Raw genomic sequence first — 20,184 nt, 5'->3', positions numbered from 1 at the left:
TCTAAAACTGCCCCCAGCTGAAAACCACTGCTAGTTCCATTTTAACAGGAGAAAACAAGCTGAAAGAGGTTTAACAACCGGGCAAAGATCAGACAATAAGTAATGGTGACAATATTCAAATGGAGCTCCTTCTGACTCGGTGGGTTTTATCTTTCTGTACATTAGAATCACCTGGGGAGTTTTGTGGACTGCTAACGTCTGAGACACAACCCTGATCAAGCAAATCAGTTTCTCTGAGGTATAGCAGGGTGCTGGTGTGTTGAAAACTCCCCAGGTGCATTCTAAGTCAAGTCTCCCTAAAACCCCATGCTAGATGATGACGTGAGGCAAAGGGAGATAGTAGGACAAGCCACAGCTTCTTCCCTTCTGCCCCATTTCTCCCCCACCTGTGGCTTAGAAAATCTAATCATCCCAGTGGGCAATGACCACCCACCAGTTGATCTTTAACTGCCCTGTCTTTTGGAAAACAAGGAAAGAAAATGTAAATGGCACATAAGTTGGTACTCACAGTTCGATGATTTATCCACTGACTGTGGTGGTATTCCAAAGTTCCCCCTAAGTCCTCTGTCAGTTGGCTTTTGTCAATGTAGCCATGAAGGTCAGACACAGAGTTTAACATAACAATCTATAGAGAAAAAAAAAATCAATATATTCCTCACAGATAATTGAAGAGTAGCTTATCTAGGTTCTATTATTATTTAAAAAGCACTTGAACTTTGCCTAATCAGGAATTCATGTACAAGGAGTTACTACATCTGGCAGAGAAATGTTTTATATTCCCTTTACATTTTCCCCACTTAAGCGAGGAGTACCAAAGATTGTACAGTCTGTGACGAAATGGTGACCTGGTTCAGAGGACTCTGTTCTAAGCTAACCAGAAGTCGGGTCCTACTTTAGGTGGATTTTTGTCACAAGTTACCAAGCTTAAGTACACTCTTCAGCCACCAAAATCAAGTGTTATATTGAGACCTAAAAATATGCAGTGAGAAGCACAGTAAGGGGTAGGCTGGTGAATATAAAAATAAAATTAGAATACTGGCACATACTGAGGAGTGTGTGTTAAAAAGATTTACTACACTGATGCCTCCCGTGAGGAAGGTTGATACGCCCCAATTTATCCTGCATGGAGGAGATCTGGAGGTAATAGGGAGTGGATTTTTATGAATTAACAATCTGGTTGATGAACAAACCCATGCTGATGAACGAATGCCCACATACCTAGAGGGAGCAGACACATTCCAAATTGTCCCTTTCTGCTCCTCTGCAGTGGCTCTGACCAGGTCGTGATCCTAGCTCTGTTTCAGTGATTATATCACACCCCCTACTCACTCCTAAAGAGAAACAAGGACCTCTCACTCCTACTTCTGAAACATGCCCCTGTAAGCCTTTAACTTATGACTTCATATTTCTTCACTCCTTGTTGATTATTTTGAAAACTGACTCTTTTTCAGAGGACGTAAGAACATAGGCTCTCTGGGGTGCCTGGCTGGGTCAGTTGGTGAAGCATGCAACTCTTTTTTTTTTTTTTTTAATTATATTATATTATATTACATTATTTATTTTTAATCATTTTTTAAATTTATTTTCAGCATAACAGTATTCATTGTTTTTGTACCACACCCAGTGCTCCATGCAATCCGTGCCCTCTCTAATACCCACCACCTGGTTCCCCCAACCTCCAACCTCCCCACCTCTTCAAACCCTTCAGATTGTTTTTCAGAGTCCATAGTCTCTCATTGTTCACCTCCCCTTCCAATTTCCCCCAACTCCCTTCTCCTAACTCCCCATGTCCTCTATGCTATTTGTTATGTTCCACTAATAAGTGAAACCATATGATAATTGACTCTCTCTGCTTGACTTATTTCACTCAGCATAATCTCTTCCAGTCCCGTCCATGTTGCTACAAAAGTTGTGTATTCATCCTTTCTGATGGAGGCATAATACTCCATAGTGTATATGGACCACATCTTCCTTATCCATTCGTCCGTTGAAGGGCATCTTGGTTCTTTCCACAGTTTGGTGACCGTGGCCATTGCTGCTATAAACATTGGGGTACAGATGGCCCTTTTTTTCCCTACATCTGTATCTTTGGGGTAAATACCCAGTAGTGCAATTGCAGGGTCATAGGGAAGTTCTATTTTTAATTTCTTGAGGAATCTCCACACTGTTCTCCAAAGAGGCTGCACCAACTAAGCATGCAACTCTTGATCCCCCACATGTGGTATGGAGATTACTTAATAAAATCTATTTTTTTAAAAAATAGGGGCCTTCTTCTATTATATATAGTATTAGTCAAGTGATAAATCCACTTTGGAACAGAAGGAATGTAAATTAGGGCCCAAAGTCTATAGGTGAAAAACAAAATTGATATACTCATTCAACAAATAAGGTATTGAATTTCTAATAAATGCCAGGCTCTGAGGGATAACACAGTCAGCACAACAGTCAACAGTCCCTGCCTCAAGGAACTCAGGTTTTGTGGGATTTGGTTACTACATATCACTGTTAACCTTATCAGGTCCCTGCCTTTCTCCCTCACTTCTGAAAAGGAGTTTGGGATTTTTTAATTAATTAATTAGTTAATTAATTACATTTTAAGCTCTATGCCCAGTGTGGGGTCCGAACCCACAACCCTGAGATCAAGAGTCACATGTTCCACCAACTGAGCCAGGCAGGCAAGCCAGGAGTCTGGGAATTTTTAAAAATTACATTTATAACATGAGAAAAAGTGGAAAGAATCCAAACCTGAATCCATTTTTGCCTTTCCCTCCTAAAAATTTTAAACCACTAAAAATTTTAAACCGCTAAAAATAAAAAAGATTTTTAGGCTTTCTAAAATAAGAAATTAATAGGACACAAAACAAGAAGTTGCCAATATATTTTGCTTCTTAAAATATTAATTGCTATGGTAACACTTGGAGTTTTGTTTTGTTTTGTTTTTTTAATACTAATGTGGAACATCTTATTAGGCAGAAGTAACTTTGCCACACAGCCTGGAGTTTTAAAAAACATATCCTGGGGCACCTAGGTGGCTCAGTACGTTAAGTGTCTGCCTTTGGCTCAGGTCATGATCCCAGGGGCCTGGGATCAAGCCCTGCATCAGGCTCCCTGCTTAACAGAGATCCTGCTTCTCCCTCTCCTTCTGCTGCTGCTCCCCTTGCTTGTGCTCTCTCTTTCTCTGTCAAATAAATTAATTAATTAATAAAAATAATTTTAAAAATAAAATAAAAAGTATATCCTGCCAGGTTGCACATCTTCTGTTCTACCTAATTGAAAAGTAGAGGGAGGCATGTGTCCCATGCTTGCTGGGACTCTGCCTACTCATCTTTAGCTATAAAGGACTAAGAGAAATTTTAAATTGGAAGAAAAAATGAAAATTAGAAATAAAAGGAAGATATTAGGGGTGCCTGGGTGGTTCAGTTGGTTAAGCAACTGCCTTCAGATCAGGTCATGATCCTGGGGTTGCAAGATCTAGTCCCATATCAGGCTTGCTACTCGGCAGGGTGTATGCTTCTCCCTCTGACCTCTCCCATCTCATGCTCTCTCTCTCTCAAATAAATTAAATCTTTTTTTTAAAAAAGGAAGATATTAGAGGATTTAGTACTGTTAAATATTGATCAAAGCAAGCCCAATTAAAATCCCAGAAGACTTTCTGTAGAAAGTCTCAAGCTAACTCTAAAAGCTATGTGGACATGCAAAATAGGTAGAATAGGCAAAACAATTTTGAAAATGAATAAAGTTTCAAGACTTACAAACTATAGTAGTTAAGAGTTTGGTAACAGCAAAGGACAGCCAAATCAATCAATGGAATAGAATAGAAAGTCCTGAAATAGGCTCACACAAATATGGCCAAGTGATTTTTTTAACTCTTTATTTTAAAGTAATTATAGTGGTTATAGTAATTTTGAAATAATTATATAAGTACAGATCCACAGGAAGTTGCAAAGATAGTACAGAGAGGTCCCATGTACCCTTCACCCAGTCCCTGCCCTCTATGGTTGCATCTTACATAATTATAGTATAAAATCAAAGGCAGGAACTTGATATTGATGTAATGTGTATGTTTAGTTCTACATCATTTTCACATCTGTAGATTTGTGTAACCACCAGAAAAATCAAGAAACAGAACTAACTGTTTCATCACTATAAAAGTCTTCCTTGTGTTATTTTTTATTTTTTTAGAGTTTTCTATTTATCTGAGAGAAAGAGAGAGACAGCATGAGAAGGGGGAGAGACAGAGAGAGAGGGAGAAGCAGACTCCCTGCCAAGCTGGGAGCCTGATGTGGGGCTCAATCCCAGGACCTGGAGATCACAACCTGAGCTGAAGGCAGATGCCCAACTATCTGAGCCACCCAGGCACCCAACCCTTGTGCTATCATTTATAAGCACACCTCACCTCCCAGTCAACTCAACTCAGCCAAGGTACGGTAAAGACGTAGCAATCTGAAAGCACCAAGAGTATATGGAAAGAAGACTTACTTACTAATCTCAGAACCTGCACTGGAGGGGCAGGAATCTTTAGGTGACTTCTCCTATAACAAAGTCCTAGCAAGTGACAACACCCCCCAACCCCACCCCAGCCTAGATAGCCAGACACCTGTGGAAACCAGTTCAAACACTCTCCCATAGCTTGCTAATACCACAGACCCCACTCCTGCATTCTCCTAAAGAGCCACCTTATCCACCCCACCCCACTCCACAGGGGTCCCTCCAAAATGGCTCCTGCCAAGACAAATCCTGCAAGCAACCCCCAGCAGGGACCAGTGCTACTCCAAAGTAACTCCCGCCCTGGGGAGAGAGGAAGATTAACCACACACATCAGTGTGACTACAGTCCCAGCAGGTGGGACTGGAGACATCTGGTCTAACTGCCAGCCCCACACACCAATAAGGCTTTCAGGAGGCAGCATGAGAGAACACCCTGCTGTTTAGTACCACTGCAGCCCTAGTAGATGAGCTGAGGGCAGGCATCTAATCTGACTGCTGCCATCACCCAACTACAAGCCCACAGTGGCCCCAGACAAGCCCTTTAACATCACAGGGAATAAACTGCCATGTGCAACCACAACAGGCAAAGTCGGCCATTGCAGCCAACTGGATTGAAGGCAAAAGAGGCTCAGCCACAACAGTGGGACACACACAAGCCACAAAGGAGATACCCCTAAAGCATCTGGTTCAGGTAAATGGGGGCATTGTGGTACAGGGCACTACAAGACCTCTTCTTCATAAGGCTAATACCTTCAAGAGCAGGAGACAAAGCTGACTTTCCTAACACATAGAAACAGACACAGAGAGTTAGACAAAATAAGAAGACAGGAGTATGTCCTGAATGAAAGAAAAGGACAAAAACCACATTAAAAAAAAGTTAAATGGGGGGTGCTTAGGTCCAGTTAAGTATCCAACTCTTGATTTCAGCTCAGTCATGATCTCAGGGTCCTGGGATCAAGCCCCACATCAGGCTTCATGCTCAGTGGGGAGTCTGCCTGAGGATTCTCTCCCTCTCATTCTCCCTCCACCCCTACCCTGCTCACGTGCATGTGTACAAGTTCTCTCTTTCTCTCTTTAAGATAAATAAATAAATGTTAAAGAAAATAGTTAAATGAAAGAGATAACTAATATGCCTAATAAAGAACTCAAAGTAACAGTCAAAAAGATACTTGCTGGACTTGAGAAAAGAGTGGAGGATCTCACTAAGACCTTCAACAAAGAGATAGAAAATATTAAAAAGTACCAATCAGAGATGAAAAAGTCAATAACTGAAATTAAAAATACACTAGAGGGTATCAATAGCAAATCAGAGAAGACAGAAGAACAGATCAGTGATTCAAAATATGGAGTAATAAAAAGCAACCAAGCTCTCTGCTCTGGGTAGCCAGACCCAAGGAGGGATGGCGAGAAGCAAACAAGTTAAATGGCAAAAGGAAAAAGAATAATAAAAGCTGAGAATGGATTATAGAAACTCAGTGACATCATCAAGCATAATAATATTAGCATTACAGGGATGCCAGAAAGAGAAAAAAGAGAAAAGGAGATAGAAAATTTATTTGAAGAAATAATAGCTAAAAACTCCCCAAATCTGAGGAAGGGAATAGAAATCCAGATCTAAGAGGCTCAGGGAACCCCCAACAAAATCAAACCAAGGACGTCCACACCAAGACACACAGTAATTAAAATGAAAAAACAATGATAGAGAAAGGAATGAGAAAGGAAAATAGCACAAGAAGGAAAACAGTAACATAAAAGGGAAACTCCAGAAGGCTATAAGCTGGTTTTTCAGCAGAAACTATGCAGGCCAGAAGAGAGTGGCATGATCTATACAAAGGGCCGAAAGGAAAAAACAACAACAACAAAAAAACAAAACAAAACAAAAAAAACCCTATAAACAAGAATACTCTATCCAGCAAGATTACTATTCAGAATAGAAGGAAAGATAAAGAATTTCCCAGACAAACAAAAGTTAAAGGAATTCATCACCAATAAACCAGCTTTATAAGAAACACTGAAAGGAATTTTTTGAGTCAAAAGAAAAGGCTATATTAGGAGTAAGACAATTATTAAATGAAAAAAATTTCATAATTAAATGCAGACACAATAAAAGTAGTAGATGAGGGGCATCTGGCTGGCTCAGCTGGAAGAGCATGCAGCTCTAGTCTCAGAGTCATGGGTTTGAGCCCCATGTTGGGTGCAGAGATTACTTAAATAAACTTTTTTAAAAAGTAGTAGATGAATCACTCACAAAACCATTAGGTAGGTTAAAGCACAAAAGCAGTAAAATAAATTATATATACAGAAATCAGTAAAGGGATTCACAGAATAACAGAATGTTAAGTATGACATCATATACAAAAAACACAGAGGGTGGAGAAGTAAAAATTTAGTGCTTTTAGAATGGGTTCAAACTCAAATGACAAAAAAACTTATTATAGACTGGCTTTATGCATCACATGTTACAAATGGACCTAATGGTAACCATACAAACACACACACACACAAGCTTCTAACAGTCACACAAAAAATAAAGAAAAAGGAATCCAAGCAAATCAATAAAGAAAGTCATCAAACCACAAGGGAAGACAGTAAGAAAAGAAGAAAGGAGCAGAAAAGAACAACAAAACAACTGTAAAACATAACAAAATGGCAGTGAGTACGTATTTATCAATAATTACTTTGAATATACTTTGAATCAAAAGACATAGGGTGACTGAATGGATAAAAGAGCAAAACCCATCTATATGCTGCCTACAGGAGACACATTTCAGACCTAAAAATATATGCAGATAATGGAAAATGGAAGAACATTTACCAAGCAAATGAAAAGAAAATGAGGATACCAATATTTATATCATACAAAATCAACTTTAAGACAGACTATAACTTGAGAAAAAGAAGGACTCTACATGATGATAAAGGGTACAATCCAACAAGAGGATACAACAATTGTAAATATTTTTGCACCCAACATGAAAGCACTTAAATATATGAAGTAACTATAAACAGACATGAAGGTAGAAATCAATAGTTATAAAGTAATAGTAGAGATATTAACACCCCATTTACATTAGTGGATAGGTCATCCAGAGAGAAAATGGACAAAGAAACAGTGGCTTTGAATGACACATTGGACCAGATGGATCTAATGATATATTCAGAATGTTCCACCCTCAAACAGCAGAATACGTTCTTTTCAAATGCATATAGAACACTCTCCAGAATAGATCACATATTAGCCACAAAACAAGTCTCAATAAATTAAAAAAGGCTGAAATCATATCATGCATCTTTTCTGACCATAATAGTATGAAACTAGAAATCAACCACAAGAAAAAATTTAGAAAGAACACAAATACATGCAGCCTAAATAACATGCTACTGAACAATGAATGGGTCAACCAAGGAACCAAAGAAGAAATTAAAAAATACACATGGAGACAAATGAAAATGAAAATACAACAGTCCAGATTTTTGGGGTGAAGTACAAGCTGTTCCAAAAGAGAAGTTTATAACGATTCAGGCCTACCTCAAGAAGCAAGAAAAGTCTTGGGGCACCTGGGTGGCTCAGGCATTAAGCATCTGCCTTTGGTTCAGGTCATGATCCTAGGGTCCTGGGATTGAGTCCAACATCCGGCTCCCTACTCAGCAGGAAACTGGCCTCTCCCACTCTCCCTGCTTGTATTCCCTCTCTTGCTGTCTGTCTGTCTGTCTCTCTCTCTCTGTCAAATAAATAAATAAATAAAATCTTAAAAAAATTTTTTTTAAAGCAAGAAAATTCTCAAACAAACCTAACCTTATACTAAAGGAGCTAGGAAAAGAATAAAGCCAGAGACAGTAAAAGAAAGGAAATAATGACAAGAGTGAAAGAAATGAAATGGAGACAGCTTTGTAATATGGCTTGAAGTTCGGATTTGTGATGCCAGCTAGTCATCATCTTTTCTGGTTCCATACAAATTTTAGGATTATTTGTTCCAGCTCTGTGAAAAACGTTGATGGCATTTGATAGGGATTGCATTGAATGTGTAGATTGCTCTGGGTAGCATAGAAATTTTAACAATATCTGTTCTTTCAATCCATGAGCATGAAATGTTTTTCCATTTCGTTGTGTCTTCCTCAACTTCCTTCATAAGTATTCTATAGTTTTCAGTTTCCCTTACCTCTTCGGTTAGGTTTATTCCTAAGTATCATATGGTTTTTGGTGCAATTGTAAATACAAAAGATTCCTTAATTTCTCTTTCTGCCATTGATTTCTGTGCATTGATTTTATATCCTGTCACTTTTTTGAATTCCTGTATGAGATCTAGCAATTCTGGGGTGGAGTCTTTGGGTTTTCCACATAGAGTATCATGTCAATCTGCAAAGAGTGAGCTTGACTTCTTTGCCAATTTGGGTGCCTTTTATTTCTTTTTGTTGTCTGATTGCTGAAGCTAGGACTTCTAGTACTGTGTCCAAGCTATATTACAAAGTTGTAATCATCAAGACAGTATGGTACTGACACAAAAACAGACATGTAGATCAATGGAACAGAATAGAGAACCCAGAAACGGACCCTCAACTCTATGGTCAACTAATCTTTGATAAAGCAGGAAAGAATACCCAGTGGGAAAATATAGTCTCTCCAATAAATGGTGTTGGGAAAATTGGACAGCCACATGCAGAAGAATGAAACTGGACCACTTTCTTACACCATCTACAAAAACCTTGATGGGACTGGAGGAGATCATGCTGAATGAAATAAGTCAAGAAGAGAAAGTCAATTATCATATGGTTTCAATTACTTATGGAACATAAGGAATAACTTGGAGGACATTAGGAAAAGGAAAGGAAAAGTGAAGGTGGGGGGGGGGGCGGAATTGGAGTGGGAGAGGAATCATGAGAGACCACGGACTCCAGAGAAACAATCTGAGGGTTTTAGAGAGGAGGGGAGGTGGTGGGATGGGTGAGCCTGGTGGTGGGTAATAAGGACATGTATTGCATGGAGCACTGGGTGTTATATATAAACAGTGAATCTTAGAACACATCAAAAACTAATGATGTACTATATGGTAACTAACATAAGACAATAAAATAAATAAATGAATAAATAAAACTTAAAACAGATGAAAGACCTAAATGTGAAACAGGAATCCATCAAATTCCTAGAGGAGAACACAGGCAGAAATCTCTTTGACCTTGGCTCTAGCAACTTCTTACTAGACAGGTTACAGGAGGCAAGGGAAACAAAGGCAAAAGTGAACTATTGGGACTTTATCAAGATAAAAACCTTCCGAACAATGAGAGAAATAATCAACAAAACTAAAAGGCACCCTAAGAAATGGAAGAAGATATTTACAAATGGCATATCAGATAAAGGGTTAGTATCCAAAATCTATAAAGAGCTTATCAACTCAACATCCAAAAAACCCAAATAATCCACTCAAGAAATGGGCAGAAGACATGAACAGACACTTTTTCAAAGAAGACATCCAGGTGGCTAACAGACACATGAGATGATACTCAGCACCACTCATCATCAGGGAAATACAAATCAACACCACGATGAGATACCACCACACACCTGTGAGAATGGCTAAAATTAACAACACAAGAAACAGACGTTGGCAAGGATGTAGAACAAGGAGAACCCTCTTGTACCGTTGGTGGGAATGCAAACTGGTACAGCCAGTGTGGAGTTTCCTCAGAAAGCTAAAAATAGAACTACCCTACAACCCAGCAATTGCACTAGATATCTGCCCAAAGGACACAAAAATACAGATTTGAAGAGCTACATGCACCCCAATGTTTATAGCAGCATTATCAACAATAGCCAAACTATGGAGAGAGTCCAAATGTCCATCGACTGATGAATAAATAAAGATGTGGTATCCATATACAATAGAATATTATTCAGCTGAATAATGAATGAATGAAATCTTGCCTTTTGCAATGACATGGATGGAGCTAGAGTGTATTATGCTAAGTGAAATAAGCCAGTCAGAGAAAGACAAATATCATATGATCTCACTCATGTGTGGAATTTAAGAAAGAAAACAGATGAACATGTGGGAAGGGGGACAGAAGAAAGGGAGAGAGGGAAATAAACCATAAGAAACTCTTAACAAAAGAACAAACAGGGTTGATGGAGGGAGGGAGGTGGGGGGATGGGACAGGATGGGTGAAGAATGGGTGAAGGGTATCATTTTTGTGATGAGCCCTGGCTATTTTATGTAAGTGATGGATCACTGAATTCTACTCTAGAAACCAATATTGCACTGTATGTTAACTAAGTAACATTTAAATTAAAAAAAAATTAAAGATTAAAAGAAAATAAAAACAAAGCAAGGAAGACAAACCAACAGCTTGGACTGTCATTTAAAAGGCTAAATGTAGGGGCGCCTGGGTGCTCAGTGGGTTAAGGCCTCTGCCTTCAGCTCCGGTCATGATCCCAGAGTCCTGGGATCGAGCCCCACATCGGGCTCTCTGCTCAGCGGGGAGCCTGCTTCCCCCCCCACTCTGTCTCTGCCTGCCTCTCTGCCTACTTGTGATCTCTGTATGTCAAATAAATAAACAATGAGAGACTATGGACTCTGAAAAACAATCTGAAGGGTTTGAAGAGGTGGGGGGGTGGGAGGTTGGGGGAACCAGGTGGTGGGTATTAGAGAGGGCACGGATTGCATGGAGCACTGGGTGTGGTACAAAAACAATGAATACTGTTATGCTGAAAATAAATAAAATGATTTAAAAATAAATAAATAAATAAATAAATAAAAGGCTAAATGTATTTTGAAGTCTAATTCCCTCAAGTTTGGTAACATTACACTGAACTCTGTGGTGCATCAGAACAGTGAGAATGTGATCATCTTCCACAGGTGAAACAGTAGTTGACAAGGTAAATGTTTAGCATTTAAAAATGCCCTACTAATAAGCCTTTAGTTTGGGTGACAGAGAGCTTTTAAAAAGTTGATTTTAAGTTTAAAATTGAAAATATGATGGACAAGGTATCACCATACATTACCACATACAGAAGTAACTAAAAACATGGTATCAACACAAAGTAGATGGTCCTTCTCTCTTTAGTATAGATGCACCACATGAAAAGCAAGGCATAAATCACATATGTATCTGTATACATACTATCTCTTGGAGAGGTGTGTTTTATACACAACCAGAGAAACATGTATTTGACATTTGGTCAAATGCTTAGTGCTAACTCCAAACCTTTTTGAGTGACACGAAACAATTTTCTTTATCTTTGAAGGGGAACAAGCTTATGAGGATTACAAAAAGTTCATTCATTTCTTGTAAGTCATCCCTTTCCCAGTGCTGTTACTCAGTTCAGGAAAACGGAGTAAGAAACTTATGGCTTACATTTTCTCTTAAACACTCAAGTTATTTTGAAATAAGTATTTAAAATAGAATAAGAAATACATTTTGTGTCTGGTTAACACCCAAAATATAGGGAAGAAGTGTTTTAGGAAATTTGAGTATTAATATAAAATTAAACGAAAAGAGGGAAAATAAGAGTGGGAAAAGAAACAGAAAAATCCCTTATCTGAGATACAGTCAGTTTTCATTGAGATGGATTAAATATTTTCTCAGAGCAATTTCAATTAAAGTGAGGTTTTTCATTTTGAACAGTTAATATATGTATGTGATAATAAATTCAAACAGAAAGAGTTAAGCTAAATTGAAAATAGTCTTCCTCTCACCCATACCCCCAGACCTCCAGTTCTACATCCAAGAGGCAACCACTTCAACCAGTTTTTTGATGTCTTATACAGCCTTCCCAAGGTGCGCTATTATATGCAATCACATATAAGCCACTTCTATTTTATTCAAATGAGAATATATTATCCATATTATTTTCCTTTTGCTTTTATCACCACTTAAAAATACACGCTAGAAGACCTAAAAAAGTTTTTTTAATGACCTACTATGAGACTTTCTTTTTACTGAAAGTATCTTGCTTTCATGATGGATGTTTTCTGGGTTTTGCCAGCTTTTTTAATATTAAAGATTAAATTACTTTTTTACATGCAACTAGTGTAAAGTTTCCCACACAAGGGATCACTGATGATGACCTAAAATTTAAAGTGCCAGTGTAAACTCTATGATTTCTAGGATAAATAAATATATTTAGAGAGAAAGAGACATACATATATGTCTTATGATGATAGACAAATAAGGGAGAAGGGAAAGCTCTAGCTTACAGTAGAGTACCAACTTCTGATCAGTATATGTTCAGAGAGTATTATAGTTGGGAAATCATTATTTTGCAATCAATTTAATAAAGATCATTCCAGGTAAGAATTACCAATAGGTATTAAATATAGAGAGGAATCTTTTGAGGAGCAGGGTATTTGTGTGATCTTAAAATGTTTCTCCGAAGATTCTGTATTAGTTGTAATGGAAACGTTTGAGAAACTGGACAGCACCTTAACTAAGGGACCAAAATTAATGTTATCAATGGGGGGGGGCAGATGAACACTGTGTTTTCCACATGTGATACCCTAAGAAGGACATGACATCCCTTCAACGGACGAATGGATAAGGAAGATGTAGTCCATATACACTATGGAGTATTATGCCTCCATCAGAAAGGATGAATACACAACTTTTGTAGCAACATGGACGGGACTGGAAGAGATTATGCTGAGTGAAATAAGTCAAGCAGAGAGAGTCAATTATCATATGGTTTCACTTATTTGTGGAGCATAACAAATAGCATGGAGGACATGAGGAGTTAGGAGAAGGGAGTTGGGGGAAATTGGAAGGGGAGGTGAACAATGAGAGACTATGGACTCTGAAAAACAATCTGAAGGGTTTGAAGAGGTGCGGGGGTGGGAGGTTGGGGGAACCAGTTGGTGGGTATTAGAGAGGGCATGGATTGCATGGAGCACTGGGTGTGGTACAAAAACAATGAATACTGTTATGCTGAAAATAAATTAAAAAAATGATTTAAAAAATAATAAAAAAATAAAAGAAATAGAAAAAAAGAAAAAAAAGAAGGACATGACATCACTTAAGCAGTATTCTAACTAGGAATGCATTATCTGAATCAAATCCTGAGAAATCATCACGTGACTCCCAAATAAGGTAAGTTTTGTTTTTAAAGGACTGTATTCTTCAAAAATGCTAATATCATTGGGGCATCTGGGTGGCTCAGTGGTTTAAGCCTCTGCCTTTGGCTCAGGTCAAGATCTCAGGGTCCTGGGATGGAGCCCCGAATCAGGCTCTCTGCTCAGCAGGGAGCCTGCTTCCCTTCCTCTCTCTCTGGCTGCCTCTCTGCCTACCTGTGATCTCTGTCTGTCAAATAAATAAATCTGTCAAATAAATAAATAAATAAAAATGCTAATGTCATAGAAGACAAAGACAGACTGTGGAAATATTTCAGATTAAAGGAAACTAAAGAGACATGACAACTATGTGTACTCTTTGATCCTAAACTAGATCCTATATATACAAATATACATATACATATTCCATATATGTATAATATATATATCTCTTTATATTTAAACCTATCTATATATACTATGAATAGAGAAATAAATATCTATATTTATATATGTATAATATTAGATAGAAAAGAGGTTATCTATCTATAGGAGAAGCAAATAATAAGTAAATAATAAAGCAAATGGGGATAAAATGTTAACAATAGGTGAATGAATCTGGGTAAAGAGCATAGAATGAATGTTCTTTGTATCAATCTTATTCTTGAAATTTTTCTGAGTTTATTTCCAACTAAACAAAAAATGAAACAAAAATATATATTAGAAACTTTTCTATCATTATCGATTCATCTTACCTATTTTTTTCCTTTTTATGTTTTTTCTTTTTCAATTGAGATGTAATTTACATCAATCAAATGCACAGATTTTAAGGTGACAGTTCAATGAGTTCTGACAACTGTATACATACATGTAACACCATCCAATCAAGATACACATTTCCCTAGAAAATCCCCTTATACCTACTTCCAGTTAATCTCCACTCCACCTCACCCCTAACAGCAGCCATCATTGTGATTTTCTAGGTTAGTTTTGTCTCTTCTTAAATGTTACATAAGAAGAATCATAGAACATACACTCCTTAGTGGTTAATTTCCTTCTTTCAGGAGAATATTATGGAGAGTGTCCATGTTGTTAAAATAATCAATACTTCACTCTTTTTTATTGTTTGTTCTTCCATTATGTGACTATGCCACAATTTCTTTATCCATTCACATGTTGATGGACATTTGTGTTTGTAAGGGTCTTTTTGTGGAAGCGTGTTTTCATTTCTTTTGGTTGGGTCATTGGTTAGGTGTATGATAACTGCCACCTGCTTTTCCTGTGGTTGTATAATGCCTTATCGCTTTTGCTGTCTACAAAGTATTTAGTTGATTGTGCAAACCATTATTAATTTTTTTTATTTGTGTTATTTCTAATCATTGATTCTTATAAATGATTTGGTAATTAATACCATCATATATGCAGACTTAAGCGCATGTATGAGAATATCTGTAGAATAACTTTTATTGGAAGGTCAATGAGTGTAAATCCTTTAATTTTTGATAAATGCCACCAATTACTCCTTCATATCGGTCATTACCAACTTCATTTCAGTCAGCAAAGTATGAAAGTGCCTGTTTCCCCCCACATCTCTGCCAAAGTTATCAGTAAAATATTTACTCTTGTCATTTTAATTTATTTTTGTTTTATGAGTATATCACATTTTGGTTTTACTTTTACTCTACAGTTGCCTGTATTTATTTTAGATCCTTATTTTCTTTTACCCATACTATTAAAATAACTCTCCCTCTTTCAATCACTTCTACCTTCAGATTATATAACTGCAATACCACTTTACTCAAGTTATTCCCCAACTGAAAAACCTTCACTGGATCCCCACTGCCTACTGAATAAAATCCAGAACCCTTATTCTTACAGTGAAAACCTATTCCATGTTTTCTACTTTTTTTCTTCCAAACAATTGTCCTATATATAGTCCAACAAGAATGGGGCCTCCCCGTGGACCTCACGTAAAGTATGTCCTTCCTGCCTCCATGTCCTTACACATGCTGTTCACTCTATACAGAATGCCTCTCCTCTCTCTGCCTATAGAGTCCTACCTCCCTTACAAACTCAGCTCAAATGCCATCTTCTCCACAGGCCCTGACCAAATGCAGACAAGATGAAAAGTCATGCTTACCGGCACTTTCATTTTAAATTCTTCTCGATAATATTTAATGCCAATGTCAGTGAATGTCCTCTGGATAAAGCGAGATGGACGAAGGATGAATATGAGCTGCAAGTTTCCTGGAAATGCTACCTGGAAGGATCATGGAAAGTTTCAGAGCAAATGTCACATCCATTGGTCTCCTCTTGCCCAAAATCACAGACAGGAAAGTTTAAGGAGACAACACAGATGCCAAAGAATTAGAGTATATATCACAGGATTTCAGAGCTGAAAAACGTACTGTTTGAAAAAACCAAACCTCTCCTTAAAAATCAAAACAAATAAAAAAAATTTTCTGATTATAAAAGTATTTCATACTTCTTACAGAAAAAATTGGAAATAAAAGTATATATTAGAAAAAGAAAACCACCGGGGCACCTGGGTGGCTCAGTGGGTTAAGCCTCTGCCTTCGGCCCCGGTCATGATCTCAGGGTTCTGGGATCGAGCCCCATGTCGGGCTCTCTGCTCAGCTGGGAGCCTGCTTCCCCCTCTCTCTGCCTACCTGTGATCTCTCTCTCTCTCTTTCTGTCAAATAAATAAATAAAATCTTAAAAAAAAAAAAAGAAAAAGAAAACCACCAAAACTACCCATGATCTCATAGCCATTTTTAATATTCCAATCTAATTATTTACAGGCTATTTTCTCAGCTGAAATATCTTTATCATGGTATGATACAGATACATTTCTACAGTGTGAATTAATCACACTGTAGAAATATTTTGTAACATGCTTTTCCCCCTTAATATTATACCATGAGTTTTATTTCTATTATTTAAAAATTCTTTGGAAATATTATCTTTCATGGGTGCACAATTTACTTAACCAATCCTTTATTGCTAATGATTTAGACTTTTTCATACTTTTATATATCTTAATCCACATTTTGGAACACTTTCTTTGGATAGTTTCCCAAAAGAATTACTGAGTCAAAGACTTAGTATTTTAATGATTCCTGATGCATGTTATTGCCAAGTTGCTTTCAGGAAGCATTGCCTTTCTCTGGAGGCAAGTTCCTGAGAAATGAGATAACTCAGATTCATATAACAACTTAATGGCACAAACGGGGACTCCAAGCCTCCCATTGCTCATGGCTTTCTCTCCTTCTAGTGGTTCCCAAAAAGCAACCTCCTAAAGTGCTTGTTAAAAAGTAATCTGGTCTTCATCGGGCTCTCTCCTCAGCAGGGAGCTGCTTCCTCCTCTCTCTCTCTCTGCCTGCCTCTCTGCCTATTTGTAATCTCTGTCTGTCAAATAAATAAATAAAATCTTTAAAAAAGTATTAAAAAGTAATCTGGTCTTTAGCTTAGAATATTCTGATTCACTAGAACAAGGATGAAGTTCACATATCTATTTTCAACAAGCACCTGAAGAGATTCTGATTGGAAGCCAGGTTTTGGGATCCCTGTGCTACAATGTCTTTTACTCACAAAGTGATAATGTAATTCTTGAACAAATTAGGCTCAAGTATTAGATTATTCAAGTATTGTCAATGGATCCTGGAAAACCAGAACTCTCTTAAGGCCAGTCCTCTAAAATATCCATGGGCACTGTCAAGTGTCTAAAGCCTCAGGCCATCAACCACCATTGTATTTTTCCCCAAAACTAAAATTTTCCCCAAAATTTCCAAAACTAAACCAAAGGAACAAAACAATCCATACCCAAGGGGAAGGGAGTCTTCCTTTCCCCCAGTGTTTGAAATGCAAGCTCCTAAACAGAAGCAGCTTGCATTTTGTTATATCATGGTAGGACAAATAGGCTGAGACACTATTTGTATTTCTGGTTGAGGCTCTAGGTCTGAGACTCCATATATGTGCATGTTTGCATGCGTGACTACCTTTGTAAGTAGGCATGAATGAGGCTTCTAAAGTCCCTCTCCCATCCCAGCCTCTACACACACATCACCCTACCATATCCCATCTTCTTCAGCCTTCTCAACTGCCCTAGGAAGCCTGTGCTTTGGTGGAAATGCTGGCATGGCTGCCCTGAGGTGTCTCTCCCTGCACATGTGGTTGAGTTCCCTGTCCCCACAGAGAGAGAGGATACATCTACTTGCTGAAAGGCAACAAACAGGGATCAAAATCAGACTAAATAGATGAAAAAGGAAATTCATCCAAGGTTGTACAATCTCATACCAAAAACAAGCACATATTATATTTTGTCTGTTTTTTCCAGTATCTTTCAGTATGTGGAAAACTAATTTGAATACCGAAATGAAGACTGGCTTACATTGGGTGACCGCCCTCACCAAAGAATCTCTAAGACAAGGATATGGGTATAGAGTTTATTGAGGAAGTGATCCCAGGAAACACAGAGGAGTGGGGGAGAGTGAGAAAGTGATAACAAGAAAGCCAGTGTAGTAAGATGGGGCACTGCTGGGGGCAAGAAGGGTTGGGGCTCTCTGAGATACTGTGTGGTACATATCTCAGAATTCTGAGGGGTGTGGAGGCTGGGGCATTTATCCATCAACTCCCATATCCATCAACTCCCATAACTCAGTCGTTTGTCACTCCTGGGGCATTAACTTCCCAGCACTCCCTATTCACCACCACCCCACCCCACCCCCCGCCCAGTGACCAGAGAGGTCAATAAGGTAGATTCAGGAAGATTTTGATGGGCTCAGGAATTGTCTGCCATGACAGGAAGGTGGCAGAGGGGACATGGATGTGACACAACAGCCTCTGCTACAAAGACCTTCCTAAAATTTGGCATAAAACAATTGCCTTTTCCCTGTGACTTTGATAGGAAATAGTTGAACAGACAATTTAAATTACTTCTTATAATAACAGCACAAAAGTGAATATTTACAGCTATTCGTGTCAATGATGCTTTTATGGAGCTCCACTTGTCCCTTCGCCGGTCGATAACAATGATGAATCCGATGCTGGCAGCCTCCACACTGCAAAAAAGGATGGTCGGTATCAGAGACCAGGTGAGACACATGGGTTCTGGGCAGCTCCCTCACCAGGATATTCTACAGCCTCTGGTACCCTGGGCTCATGTGTAAACACGCCATGTGGCAAAAGGGAAAACCTGGTCTGACTTCCCCGGCAAAGAATCAACTTCCTCTCCTCATCTCAGCCCAGCAGCCTTAACAAAACAGAAATATTTGGTGTCTCAAACCCTCTCAAGGCTCTGTTTATGGCTGGCAAGTGTCCAAAACACCCAAGGAGCACGAGTGCTCAGACTTAGGAAAATGCACATGTCAGGTAGGCATCATATGTGTCAGGATATGCAAAGGAACACAAGGTTGAGCTCTGCCATCCTTCCACTCCCAAAACTGATGTACATGGAGCTATCAATATGCTTCCATAGGAGTGAATTCTAGAGGTGTTCAGAAATACCACATGTTTATGGGAATTACAACCCCCTTCCAATGCCCAACAATGAACAGCCAGCAAATTATATGCACAAGAAGATATTATTTTCATCAAGGATGAAAGGAAGCTGTTTTACTCCCTTCCAAGTCCTCACAAAATTCTTTTATATTAAAGTCCCCAAAATGAAAACATTTTTCTTCTTTCTCTCTTTGGGAGCAACTATGATATTCAGGAAAGAGCAAAGGCTTTGGATTCTAGTGGCTCAGATCCTAGAGCTGCCACTTAATAGCACTGTGACCTGGGGAAGCAACCCACCCTCTCTAAAGCTTAGTTTCCTCACCCATAAAATGAAAACAATACCACCAAAAATGAAGTCCTTAAAAGCATACATTCTGAAGCCACATTGCCTAGGTATGAAACATTAATTCCTCCATTTATATAGTGTATATGGGGGCGGGAGGTAGAATTACTTAACCTCTATAGTTTCTAAGAGACCCCATTTGTTAAGTAGGAACAAAAATAGTACCTATCTATATGGTTGATGTGAGGATTAAATGAGTATGAATAAGAATACATAAGAGGCTCAAAACAATGCCTGGCACTTGGTACATATACACTGTATATATACTAATATTATGATTATTTCATATGTCCTTGTCATGGCAATGAAAAGAGATCAAGTACATGAAAAGTAGATGGCCTCTAGTAAACTTTTAATAACTCTCTAATATTAGGCAAAAGATAAGCTTTACCATAATGAGTGCCTGTATGGGGGTAAGGCAGAAGATCTAAGATCTAAGCAAACATTGAGAAAACACAAGTAGTTGATCTGAAGTAGGTATTATTGGACAAAGCCATTATCACAGTTCTACAATGACCCAGGTTCTCTCACTGGGAACACTTTCCAGGCCACAGTACAAGGGCAGGGTGGGGGGGTCTCACTGGGTAAAAGAGGCAGAGACTGGGGATTATAGAAGCAAAAGTTGCCAGAACTTGAGGAGGGTGACTGTGAAGAAGGAACATAGAGGGAACCCCAGAAATTTTCATGGAGGTTCTCCTTTAACGCTGCCAATGCCCACGCCCCACAATTTCAGGCAGGAGTCATGAAGGCTGACAGAGAACAGCAACTACACATGTGAAAACTGATGAAAAGTTATAAAGTTTGTGTAGTTCTGGGG

The 20,184-nt window shown here is 38.4% G+C and overlaps 1 protein-coding gene across 4 annotated transcripts in view; it reads right to left on the bottom strand.

Annotated features, from left to right (window-relative positions):
- The window catches only part of LOC111151235 (MCF.2 cell line derived transforming sequence-like 2), a 282,214-nt gene that overhangs the window by 145,285 nt on the left and 116,745 nt on the right, over positions 1-20,184 (bottom strand). For all 4 annotated transcript variants that reach the window (XM_022509077.1, XM_022509067.1, XM_022509087.1 and 1 more), the window contains exons 4-6: positions 18,495-18,585; positions 15,666-15,785; positions 509-625 (exon numbers count right to left, since the gene is read on the bottom strand). In XM_022509077.1, coding sequence (XP_022364785.1) covers positions 509-625; positions 15,666-15,785; positions 18,495-18,585 — 328 coding nt within the window. The remainder of the gene's footprint in view (positions 1-508; positions 626-15,665; positions 15,786-18,494; positions 18,586-20,184) is intronic.

This window comes from Enhydra lutris, unplaced genomic scaffold (assembly GCF_002288905.1).
Source record: "Enhydra lutris kenyoni isolate GAN:26980312 unplaced genomic scaffold, ASM228890v2 scaffoldscaffold2, whole genome shotgun sequence".
NCBI classification, from domain to species: Eukaryota; Metazoa; Chordata; class Mammalia; order Carnivora; family Mustelidae; genus Enhydra; species Enhydra lutris.
Note: the sequence above shows the minus strand (reverse complement) of the source record. Positions and strands in the feature narration are given on the sequence as shown.